At 52.7% G+C, this 12,037-nt stretch overlaps 1 protein-coding gene and 1 non-coding gene across 4 annotated transcripts in view; both read left to right on the top strand.

Moving 5' to 3' along the window:
• The first annotated feature begins 2,237 nt into the window (after positions 1–2,237).
• Positions 2,238–12,037, top strand: part of DGKA (diacylglycerol kinase alpha) — a 33,529-nt gene continuing 23,729 nt past the window's right edge. The window contains exons 1-2 of one of the 3 annotated variants that reach the window (XM_055126391.1): positions 2,238–2,485; positions 11,188–11,332. In XM_055126391.1, coding sequence (XP_054982366.1) covers positions 11,269–11,332 — 64 coding nt within the window. In that variant the 5' untranslated portion in view covers positions 2,238–2,485; positions 11,188–11,268. Of the gene's footprint in view, positions 2,486–3,139; positions 3,298–11,187; positions 11,333–12,037 lie in introns of those variants that run through there. The other 2 variants (XM_055126392.1, XM_055126393.1) reach the window with 2 other exon arrangements.
• On the top strand, positions 7,793–7,897 carry LOC129402870 (U6 spliceosomal RNA). Its single transcript, XR_008628904.1, has one exon. It is a non-coding gene; the product is annotated as a U6 spliceosomal RNA (small nuclear RNA).

The following is a 12,037-nucleotide window of genomic DNA, read 5'->3' as shown; positions in this document are numbered from 1 at the left end:
CACTGAAATTGCATATGTCCTGCATACTGCAAGGAGTGATCGTGTAGCACAAAGCCAGGGGTGAACCCTACGCTTGGTCAGGTGTTGCCCAACAAACAAAACAAACTGTTGTGTAAGGGCCAGGAGATAGTAGAGCACTTTGGTTGATCCCCGGCACTGATATGGTCCCCTGAGCACCCCCAGGAGTGACTCCTGAGCACAGAGCCAGGAGTAAACCCTGCATACCGCTGGATGTAACCCCCAAACAAAGCCCCATCCCCCCCAAAAAAAACAACTTGAGGTGCGTTGAGTGCAAAGGTACTGCCCTCCAAAACTCACTGGCTGCCCTTCAGCCCTGCCTTGTTCCTGCTAGTGAATTAGTGGTGCGAGTGTGGCAAGCTTTGGTCTTGACCGTGAAAATGAGGAAGACAGGTGCTGGGGGCAGCTCCATGCGCCTTTCTATAAGCCGGCATCCTAAGGTGGCCCCGATTGACCGCCTACTCAAGACCCCTCCCAGTGTGCCCAAGACATCCTGCCTGAGCCCTGGGGTTGACAGGAAGTGAAACTCAATTGACTGCCTAGCAGACCTACCTAGGACCCAGCCCTCTGTCCCGGATGTGCCCCCCCCCCCACTACCCTGAGGAGGAAGAGAGGAAAGACGAGGCCGGGGAGAACAGGCTGTTGTTTTTTCCTTTCCTTTTGTTCATTGTGGTTTCTTTCTTTCTGATTTTTATGATGTGGTTGATTAAAGAAATGAGCACCTGGAACCCTAGGCATTATGCGCCTCCTCAGATGTTTCTTGGCCCTTCTTCTCCCCACCCCCATCAATAACTGACGAGGGGCCTGATGGAGCAAAGGTCATAAAGACGCAAGGGAGATAGAACTTGGCTGACTACCATTTTTCTTAATTAGAGAACACCTCCGCGCTCACCTTTGAAGTCTTGAAAAATGCCTTCAACGGTGCGTCTTGAACTTCATATAGGGATATATCCAAGGATGAGGGAGTGGGGGCCACGGGGCCACGCGTAGGGAGTGTCACGGAGTCTTTGCAAGGGCTGAGACTGGAGCGATAATACAGCAGAGAGGCTGCTTGCCTTCAGCAGGGCTGACCTGGGCCTCGATCCCTGGCATCCCACATGGTTTCCTGAGCACCACCAGGAGTGATTCCTGCGTGCAGAGCCAGGAGTAAACCCTGAGCATTTCTGGGTGTGGCCCCCAAACAAAACAAACTTAGAATCAGGAGCCAGACTGATAGTACAGGCGGGGTAGGATGAACCAGGTTCAGTGTCGAGTCAGGTTCCCCAAGCACTGCCTGAAGTGATACCTGAACTCGGGAGTAAGTCCTGAGCACTACTTGGCATAGAACCCAAAAACAAATAGAAAAATAAAAATAAGGGGCTGGAGCGATAGCACAGCGGGTAGGGCGTTTGCCTTGCACGCGGTCGACCTGGGTTCGATTCCCAGCATCCCACAGGGTCCCCCGAGCACCGCCAAGGGTAATTCATGAGTGTAGAGCCAGGAGTGAACCCTGAGCATTGCTGGGTATGACCCAAAAAGAAAAAAAATAATGATAATAAAAATAAAATCAGTCTTGGATATCTAGATGAGGATTTCAGGCATAGAAAAATTCCTGAAGTGGGGTTAGGGGCCTTGCTCTTGTATTTTATGTTTGTTTTGGATAACTTGAAGTGGAGAGGCTTTTTGATCGCATAAACGAACACAGTGCCTCTCTTTGGCAGTCCCCAAGCTGGGCAATTTCTTTGGCTTGTAGAACTAAGTACAGGACGTGGTATACAACAGGCCTTGAGAGTGTTAATTAACTGTATGACTAAGGAGGTCATATAGGAAGAGAAGGTTGAAGTCTGAGGAGGGGCGGGGGCCTGGTCTTTTTAAGACTGGGTGGGAGACAGGAACAGAGAGACAGGCCCTCTCCAAGCCCTGCCTCAGATCTCCAGCTCATATACAACAACAATATTTCCAAACCTTATTTGGAAGCTGTATTTCTCATTAAAATGGAGGAGGCTCTCCAAACAAACATTACTTGAAACCATCAGAAACGACTTCTGTCCCCCTGTTTCCACTAGAGGGCCTCCTGCATTCATTCCTTCACTCCGACCACCCCCAGAAGTATGCCTGTGTGTGTTGGTGTGTGCATGTGTGTGTGTGCGCGCGTAGGCACACAAGACAACATACCCACGTAACTTTTCTAGTGCGAGCTCTCCCCTCCCAGCCTCTCACTAACAGATGAAAAGAGCAAGATCCCAAGAACTGAACCTTTGTTTCTGTGCCCTACTTGGATGAAGAGGGTTACACAGAGGTGGGGTGGGGCCAGAGAGCAGGGTGCTGGGTCCCCAGTTCCCGCCAGTAAGGCTGCAGGCATCTGGCCCTGCCTCTCTCTCCCAGCCTCACCGCCTTCCATGCCGCCCCTGAGACCTTTGACAACTCCAGGACAGCTTTGGGACCGGAAGCACTGAAAGGTGTCTTCTGCTTCGCAGCTGGCCACCAGGTAAAGGGGGATTGGAGGGGAAAGAGAAAGGATGGACAAGTCCGGGTGCCCTTTGCACCTCCCCTCCGCCCCCGAACTGAGGGAAGGATTTGAGTCCCCAGAGCAGGGAGCAATCCAGCAAAAACTGTCTCAAGTCTGGCTTTCAGGGAGGCCGAGGTGGACAGACTCTTTCAAGAGTGTCAAGGAGGTTGGCGCCCAAGGTGGGCAGGCAGTGGAGGGGTCCCAGATGTAGCTTCTGGGTCGTGGGACCTGGCTGCCGTGGGGTCTTCTAGGTAAGAATTTAGTTCACGGTGCCTGGACAGGAGCTGGGGGTGGAAGCCCTCCTTCCTGGGCGGGCAATATTTCAGAGAGGGTGAGACGTTGGCTGGGTGGGCAAGACCCAAGCGTCCCCCCCACGCAACCCCCGCGGGCCCGCCCCTATCTTGGCCTCGCAGGGCTGCAGGAGGGAGAGTTGGAGAGTGATTTGGAAAGAGGGGCGCGCAGACAGTAACGGGGTGTCCCCGGAGCGCTGGAGGAGGGGCGGCGGGCCCAGACGGACCAGAGCGTCCGAACGGCTCCCAGGAGGAGCGGGGGAGCTCGGGTGTCTGGGGGCGTTGGAGACAGGGCGGGGGCGGGGGCGCCTCTCCAGACTGGCAAGTCCCCGTGCTGGGGGCGCGGGGTGCGGGCGCGGGCGGGCGGGCTGGAGGGGCGGGCAGCTGTGTCGTCAGGAGCGGGGCGGCCCTGGCGGCCTGGCCCGTCCCCTCCAAGCCCAGCTCGGGCTCCAGCTCCCGCGCCGGCGCTGCAGCTCGGACCGCGCGCCCTCGCCACGCAAGGTAGAGACCCCGCGCGCCCCCCGCCGTGTCCCGCGCGCGCCGCCCGAGCGGGAGGTGCCGGGGCCGCGGGCAGGGTCCCCCCTCGCGGGCTGGGGGAGGCGGCGGGCCGGGGAGGAGGAAGCGTGACAGCTGGAGCCGGTAGCTAGCTAGGCTGGCGCCAGGATGCGGGGGGCAGCGGGAGGGCTGGGCCAGAAGCGCAGAGCGGCGTCGGCGCCCCCCCGGCCCGCCCCGGCCCATCCCCGCGGTCCCTCGCGCGCACCGGGCGGCCGGCGACCTGGCTGGTCGGGACCCGAGTCGCAGGACGGTCGTTTTCGAAGCCCCGCAGCGCTGCACGGAGGGTCGGGGGTGCTTGTTCGGCCTCCCGCTCCCCAGCGTCCCACCTCAAGCCTTCCCGCACCTGCCACCGGGAAGTTTCTAAAAGTGTCTGGGCCACGCCGCCACTTCATTCACCTTTCAATGGGGGAGGAGGACGGGGAGTGGAATGCTTCTCTCCCGGGCAAGAAATGCAAATATCACCGGGCATCTCCGTAGCCTCCAAACAAACCCCCAAACCATGCCAACATTTCCACTTCCTCTTGTACTACACAATGACACTCCCCGTTCCCTCCTGGACAACACCCGCCGCGTCAGGCCGCACCTCCTTCTGCAGTCTCCGTGGGGGCCACACAGAATTTGAGGCTTTAAGTAAGTCCAAGGGGTCTGTCTGGGGGGCCCCAGGCGAGGACTAGCAGAGATGGTCAGGCCTCCCCGTTTCCTCTTTGGGAAAGAGGGGCCCGTCCCGGGGTGGCTAAGGGATTCCGAAGGCCAGGCTATCCCGGCCGGGCTATCAGAGAAGAGTGAATGCCTCTTGGGTTTCCTGCCGGTCTAGCCTAACATCGTGGGGAGCGGGCATAGCTGATTCCTGAGTAATGGTAAACTTGAATAACTAGGAATGTGAGCAATGAATGTTGAAGTGAGAAGGGAAACTGTAAAGGTTAGCATTGGCTTTGGAAATTCTATTTATCTATATAGATTGACACTCGTTTTTTTGCATTTGAGCTTAAAAACAAAATCCAGGCCAGGAATGTAGCTCGGTGGCAGAGTACGTATCTCACACGTGTGTGGCTCTGGATTCAATCCCTGGCATCCCACATACATGCACCAATTTAAAACAATAAAAATAAAAACAAGTCTAGAGGGCCAGGGAGAAAGCTCAAAAGACTAGAGCACATGGTTTTTTGTTTTGTTTTGGAGCCACACCTGGCGGTGCTCAGAGCTTAATCCTGGCTTTGCACTCAGGGATCTCGCTCAGGGATCGGTCCTGGGGGTGCCAGGGATCAAACCTAACTCAGCGTGTGCAAGCAAGTACCCAACCAGCTGTACTATCTCGCGGTCCCTGGAGCACATGTTTTGCATACTGGAAACCCCAAATCAAAAGTCAGTCCTCAGCACCACGTGGTCCCCTGCATACTGCCTTGGGTGATCCCTGAACGCGGAGCCAGGAATAGTCCCTGAGCACAGCCAGGTGTGAGGGCCGCCCCCCAAAAAAAGAAAGACAAAACAAAACCACTACGATTCAGTGGAACTGAGGACAGGATGTTTAGACTCGGGTTGTGCCCTTCAAAGCGTTTTTGCATTCTCTCTTTCTCTCAGGGCCCCAGTTTCCTCTGCAAAAATATGAGAGCCTCCCAGCCCTGCTTGCTGCTCTGGGATTCTCTCCCTTTTGTGAACTTCTGACTTTCTTCCCCAAGTTGGTTGGAGTGGCAGGGAAGCCAGAGGGGGAAGGGAAGGATGAGTCACAAATAGCTGGCAGGCAGCGAGCAGACCCCACCCTCCTAGCCCTGGCATTTACCGCCTGCTGCCCGGACTAGCCCAGGTTGTAGCCTGAGGCTTGGGGCGGAATGGAGGACGAATTGGACTTGTGCCTGGACTTTATGGTCCCCCAACCCTGACGTTTACCGCCTTTCAGCAACTGGGAAGGCAAACTTTCGTGGAAAGGACGTCAAGGCAGTTGAAAAGGGGGCCCTCGTATCCCAAATCTCAGCCCGGGTTTATGTCCTGGGATGTGGAAACCATGTGTATCAGCTCATCACCCGCCCAGAGGCAAAGTGCAGGTTGATACAATGCACCTGTGCTAGAGATGTGACACTGGTTGGGGAGGTGGGGGGGAGGTGGGGGTGGGAGGCAGCGTGGAGGTCCCTAGAAAATATCCCTTCTGGGGGCAAAGGCATCATTTTTCTGATCTCCACAAGTGCTTCTCTAGGTCTGATCATAACAGCAATAACAGTGGCTCATGGGTGAGTCTTCCCCTGTGCCCTGCAGCTTGCTAAGGATATTGCCTGACTGGCATTTCATCCCCATATTTTACTGACTTTTCTTTTTTTCTTTTGCTTTTTGGGGTCCCACCCGGCGAGGCACAGGGGTTCCTCCTGGCTCATGCACTCAGGAATTACTCCTGGTGGTGCTCAAGGGACCCTATGGGATGATGGGAATCGAACCCGGGTCGGCCGCGTGCAAGGCAAATGCCCTACCCTCTGTGCTGTCGCTCCAGCCCCTTTACTGACTTTTCTCAGTAATCATTTTACTGACTAGGAAACAGGCCTGGGGAGATAAAATAACAAACGCTAGAGCAAAATTTCTAATTCATACCAACCTAATTTAAATGTTTATTTGCTCTTTTTTCTTTAGTTCTTTCTTTGGGGGGGAAAAGGGGGCTTCACCTGGTGGTGCTCAGTGGACCATATGCTGGGAATAGAACACAGGCCTTCTACATGCAAAGTATGCACTCAACCCATTGAGCAATCTCCCCTTCCTTTTCTCTGGTTTTAGTGAAGTAAAATGATTTTACTTAGGATTTAAGAGAGAAAGGAGAAAAGAAAAAGAGAAAGAAGGGAACCCCATTAACTAAAAGGAATTATACACCCCGAGTTGGAATCCAGGCACTTACAAAGTGGATTGTGTCCAAACATGTCCAATGTCCCCCACCTCGATTTGGGGGCCACATCCGGCAGTGTTCAGGGGTTACTCCTGGCTCAATACTTAGGGACCACTCTTAGCAATGCTCGTGGGACCATATGTGATGCCAGGGATCGAGCCCAGGTTGGTCACATCAAATGTCCTACCTGCTGCACTATCGTTCTAAACCCTAATGTTCATTTTCTTAACCTCTGCTGTATGCTGTGTTTAAGATCTGACGGAGCAGAAAGTCTCCTTGTGAAAAAGGAATGAGGAGAGTGTCCTACTGTCTTTCCTGTCCATTGTCCCTTGTTTGTTCTCTTCCTGTCACTTTCTCTATCAGATTCCATTTCCTAGAACTTTGGAGCCATCTAAGAATCCCCAGAGGTACTCAGAGAGGCTAATTAAGCCATAGAGGCCTCATTACCCATAGGTCTATTATATATTAATTAGATCTGTCAGCAGCTGAAGTTGGATAATAGTCGTTGGAAAGGGTTAGATGGGGAGAGTCCTTTCTCCTAAATGTCAGTGCCCCAGAGCCACTTTCTCATTGTTGCCTGAGTGCTCTGTCATAGAAGATAGACTACCTAGAGGACTACCTAGAGGCGGGTAGCAACGCTGCTCCAAGGGCAGAGGGAGGCTACAGAAAACTTGTGCCATCAGAATCGAAATTCTTGTAGATTCTTGCTGCCTCCTTAAGCCTAACTCAACAACTTTTTTTTTTTTTTTTTTTTTTTGCTTTTTGGGTCACACCCGGCGATGCACAAGGGTTACTCCTGGCTCTGCACTCAGGAATCACCCCTGGCCATGCTCAGGGGACCATATGGGATGCTGGGAATCGAACCCAGGTCAACCGAGTGCAAGGCAAGCGCCCTACCCGTTGTGCTATTGCTCCAGCCCCCTAACTCAACAACTTTTAGATTAGTTGTCAGCAGAGAGCAGAAGGTTCAAGATTTGAATAGCATACCTCAGCACATGCTCTTTAGCATTTTTCCTCTGTTGAGTAAATACTCATTTAGCACCTACTTATTGTGTTCCAAAGTGTCATGTATCTCCCTGTCAGGATGAACGTACAGTATTCGATTAACCATATTTGGACTAACAGCAAAATATAACCCTTTGACTTTATACAGTCATTTTTACAGCCCTTTGGGAACATCTGTTGTGTGCAGGTCACTATTTTAGGTATTAGGAATACAGTGGGCTGGAGCGATAGATAGCACAGCGGGTAGGGCGTCTGCCTTGCACTCAGCCAATCCGGGTTCAGTTCCTCCACCCCTCTCGGAGAGCCCAGCAAGCTACCCAGAGTATCTGGCCCGCACGGCAGAGCCTGGCAAGCTACCCGTGGTGTATTTGATATGGCAAAAACAGTAACAACAAGTCTCACAATGGAGACGTTACTGGTGCCCGCTCGAGCAAATCAATAAGCAACAGGATGTCAGTGACAGTGACAGGAATACAGTGGTGAACAAGACTAACTTCCTGCTTGAGCCTAACATTTTGTTGGAAAGACAACTAGAAAACCAAGGAGCGAAAAGTCAGTGAAATAATTTCCACTTGTGCGCTTGCTTCAGCAGCACATAAGCTAAAGTTGGAATGTTACAGAGAAGATTAGCATGGCCCCCATACAAGAATGACAAAAATTCATTAGGCGTTCCACCTTGTTCAATAAAGCTTCGAAAAAAATAAAGCAATAGGACCTGGAGAGATAGCACAGCAGGGAGGGTGCTTCTTGCACATAGCTGACCCAACTCAATCCCCGAGACCCCATACGGTTCTGCAGAGCCCACCAGGAATGATCCTGAGCCAGGAATAATCCCTGAACACCGCCAACTGTGGCCCAAAAACAAACAAACATTTGAAAAGAAAGATAGGGAAAATAATAACAGTTGGAGCAATATTCATCAGTGGACAAGGTGCTTGCTTTGCATGCAGTTGACACAGTTCAATTCTCCACACCCGGTATGATTCCCCAAGCCCCTCCAGGAGTGATGATCGCTGAGTGTAGAGCCAAGAGCTAACCCCGAGCATCACCAGGTGTAGCACGCCTCCCCCCCCCACACACACCCCAAAACAAATTTTTTTTTTTTTGCTTTTTGGATCACACCCAGCATTGCTCAGGGGTTACTTGCTGCTCCTTGTTTTTTTGCTTTTTTGGTCACACCCCATGATGCACAGGGTTACTCCTGGCTCTACACTCAGGAATCACCCCTGGCCATGCTCAGGAGACCATATGGGATGCTGGGAATCGAACCCGGGTTGGTCGCGTGCAAGGCAAACACCCTACCCGCTGTGCTATGGCTCCAACCCCCTAATTCAACAACTTTTAGATTAGTTGTCAGCAGAGAGGCAGAAGGTTCAAGATTTGAACCGCATACCTCAGCACGTACTCTTTAGCATTATTCCTCTTGCAGGTGGTTGACCTGGGTTCAATCCCTAGTCCCACACTTGGTTCCCTGAGTCCTTCCAGGAGTGATTCCTCCACACAGAGCCAGGACTAAATCCCAAGCACTAACATGTGTGGTCCCCAAAAATTAAAAAAAAAAATTTTAAATAATGAAACAATAATAATTACCACTTGTGGCAAGTTCTAGGAGGAAACAAAGGAGGGTTCTGTGAAGAAGGAGTGGGGGCTAGTTTAGGATGGAGTGATCCGGGAAGGCCTCCCGCAGGAGCTGACATTTCCATTTGGGCCAGAAATCAGCGCTGAGTGGGGAGCAGGAACGCTGGTCAAGGCGGAAAGAACACTGAGTCTTGTGGCCCTGAACAGGGAAGAACGTGGAATGCGTGAAGGGACACGAGGGCCTTGACATTGGCAGGCAGTGTGAGAAGGGTACAGGCAGGGCCCTGCCTGCACTTCTTTTTTTTTTAACATCTCATTATTCACTGTCACTGTCACTGTCATCCCATTGCTCATCGATTTGCTCGAGCAGGTACCAGTAACATCTCCATGTGAGACTTTGTTACTGTGTTTTGGCATATCGGATACGCCACAAGTAGTTTGCCAGGCTCTACCATGTGGGCGAGATACTCTCGGTAGCTTGCTGGGCTCTCAAAGAGGGACATCTTATTATTATTGTTATTGAATCACAATGAGATAGTTACAAACTTTCATGATTTTCAGTCATACAACGATCGAGCACCCATCCATCCACCGCTGCGCATTTTCCACCATTAATGTCCCCAATATCTCTCCCGCCACCCCCACCCCATCCCACCCCATGCCTCTGTAGCAGGCACTTTGCCTGCACTTCTTATTAGAGGTTTGGCACCTCTTATTAGCTGCCTTGGAAAATCCCAGTCTCTTCCACTTCCATTTCCTCATTGATAGAAAGGCAGTACCCATTAATTACTTATCTTAAAGCCTTTGGTTAGACTTGTTATATAATAATAATAATTTTTGTTGTTTTTTGTTATTTTGGAGTCACACCCAGCCGTACTCAGGGCTTACTACTGTCTCTGTGTTCAGGGATCGCTCCTGGGAGTGCTCAGGAGACCGTGGGGTCCTGGGATCAAACACCAGTCTGCCTTGAGCAAGGCAAATGTTTTACCCACTGTACTTCTTTCCCGCCCCCTACAGTAATAATCTCTTTTTTTTCTTTTTTTAAATTTTTTAAATTTTCCTTGAATGGCCATGAGATACAGTCCTTCAGGAATAATCTCGGGAGCTTTATATGCCAGGTAGAATGCTAGGTACTTCATGAAGTGAGGTTATTTTCCTGTAGGTATCATTCTCCCTCCTGCACAGATGTCATTTATGTCATTTATCCAAATCACACAAATGACACAGGTCACATGCTTTCAGAGCGAAGAACGGAACCCAGATGGATTGATGGACTGATGGTAATTTAGTTTGACTCACAAACCTCGCTGCACCATCCCGTTCCTGTGAGAGGTTGCAGCTGATGGTGTTTGACTTCTCAAAGCCAGGCTGCCTCCAGCGCTTGGGACTGGGGCCTGGCCTGAGGTCCTAGCATGCGCCCACCGAGGGCTCCTCATCCCAGAACCAATAGCTGAGGCTCGGGGCACTTGCCTTGTGTGCATCCCACCCAGGTTTCATCCTCCGCATCCCATACAGTACCCTGAGCACCGCCAGGAGTGATCCCTGAGCCCAGAGCCAGGACTAAGCCCAGAACATCGCGGGGTGTGGCCCCCCGAGCAGAGCCCCCCAAAAAAGGCTGAGGCTTCCTGAACGCAGCCGCCCAGACGGGGTGGAAGGAAGACGCTGCAGTGAGCTCTCAGTGCAAACGCCTCTTCCCACTGGGAAGCCAAGCGGACCCTCGGAGCCCGCTTTCACATCTCCCCCCACCCCTGGGCCGCCTGGTCCTTCCCCAAGTGGACTTTGGGGTGGACCTTCCCAGAAGGCAGGCGTGGCGGCCCGGGCAGCCCGCGCTGGTTGCGTGCGGTGCGCGCGGGCGCGCGCGGGGGGCGTCAGAGGTCGTTGCGGGCGTGGGTGGCTTAGGCAGCGAGTGGGTGGCAGAGCCCCACGGTGGCTGGAGGCGGAGCGAGATGGGCTCGTGTCCCTGGGGCAGCCGTAGCACCAAGGCAGGGAGCAGCCCCTGGAGGGGAGCGGAGCGCGGGGAGGCGGGAGGAAGGCTAGAGGCCCGCGACAGACACTCCCACTCCCAGCTAGACGTGGGCAGCGGAAGGGGTGGGGGGTGGCGGCCCGGTCAGAGATGAACCAAGACGGGGAAGGCTCCAGACACGGAGGAGAGAGAGTCAGAGGTGACTCAGAGAGGACAGAGGCTGTCAGGAAGCGGTAAAGACCTAGGGGAGAGGAACAGGAGCCAAGGAGGAGCCTGCAGGGGTGGGGGGCGCGGGTCAGGGGCTACCCCTCGGGGACCAGAAAGGAGCAGAAATAAATCATAGGCGGACTGGAGAGGGAACCAAGCAGAAACAGAAGGGCTACAGCCGTGGCCTCTTCCCTCCACGCGTCCTTCTCGTCTCTTCCTCCAGACCAACTATTTTAAGAGGAGACCCAAGCGCCAGAAGTTCTACCTAGTGACCTTTGTGAAAATCCTTGAGAGGAAAGCTAAGATGGCCAAGGAGAGGGGCCTCATAAGCCCCAGTGATTTTGCTCAGCTGCAGGAATATATGGAATGTGAGTCTCTCCGCTCAGCGCCCCAGTTCCGCAGCCCTCACCCCAGACAATCTCTCCTCCTGATCCCCCGCTGCCCGTCACCCCCCACCTCAGCCCGGCTTTGCCCAGTCGGCTCCTGAGATCTCCAAGTGTCCAGGAAGGGAGGAGAGGGGCTGGGCAAGACACCTCGGGGTCTCACCTCTCTCCCCACCGTCTCTGGCTCTTGGTTTAACTCAGAGAAGAGAGGCCGTTGGGGCATGCCACTTGGGAAGATCTGAAGTATTGTTCTTTCTTGTTTCTTTCTGTTATTTCTTGTTTCTTATTGAAATTTCTTCTTCTTCTCCTTCTCCTTCTCCTTCTCCTTCTTCTTCTTCTTCTTCTTCTTCTTCTTCTTCTTCTTCTTCTTCTTCTTCTTCTTCTTCTCCTTCTCCTTCTCCTTCTTCTACTTCTCCTCCTCCTCCTCCTTCTTCTTCTCCTCTCCTCCTCCTCCTCCTCCTCCTCCTCCTTCTTCTTCTTCTTCTTCTTCTTCTTCTTCTTCTTCTTCTTCTTCTTCTTCTTCTTCTTCTCCTCCTCCTCCTCCTCTTCCTCCTCCTCCTCTCCCTCCTCCTCCTCCTTCTTCTTTTTCTTCTTCTTTTTGTTGAATCACCATGAGATACAGTTACAAAGCTTCCATGTTTAAGTCTCAGTCATACAATGATCAAATACCCAGCCCTCCACCAGTGCATA

The sequence above is a fragment of the Sorex araneus genome, chromosome 2 (assembly GCF_027595985.1).
Source record: "Sorex araneus isolate mSorAra2 chromosome 2, mSorAra2.pri, whole genome shotgun sequence".
Classification (NCBI taxonomy): domain Eukaryota; kingdom Metazoa; phylum Chordata; class Mammalia; order Eulipotyphla; family Soricidae; genus Sorex; species Sorex araneus.
The sequence above is the reverse complement of the archived record's forward strand: the minus strand, read 5'-3'. Positions and strand labels throughout refer to the sequence as shown.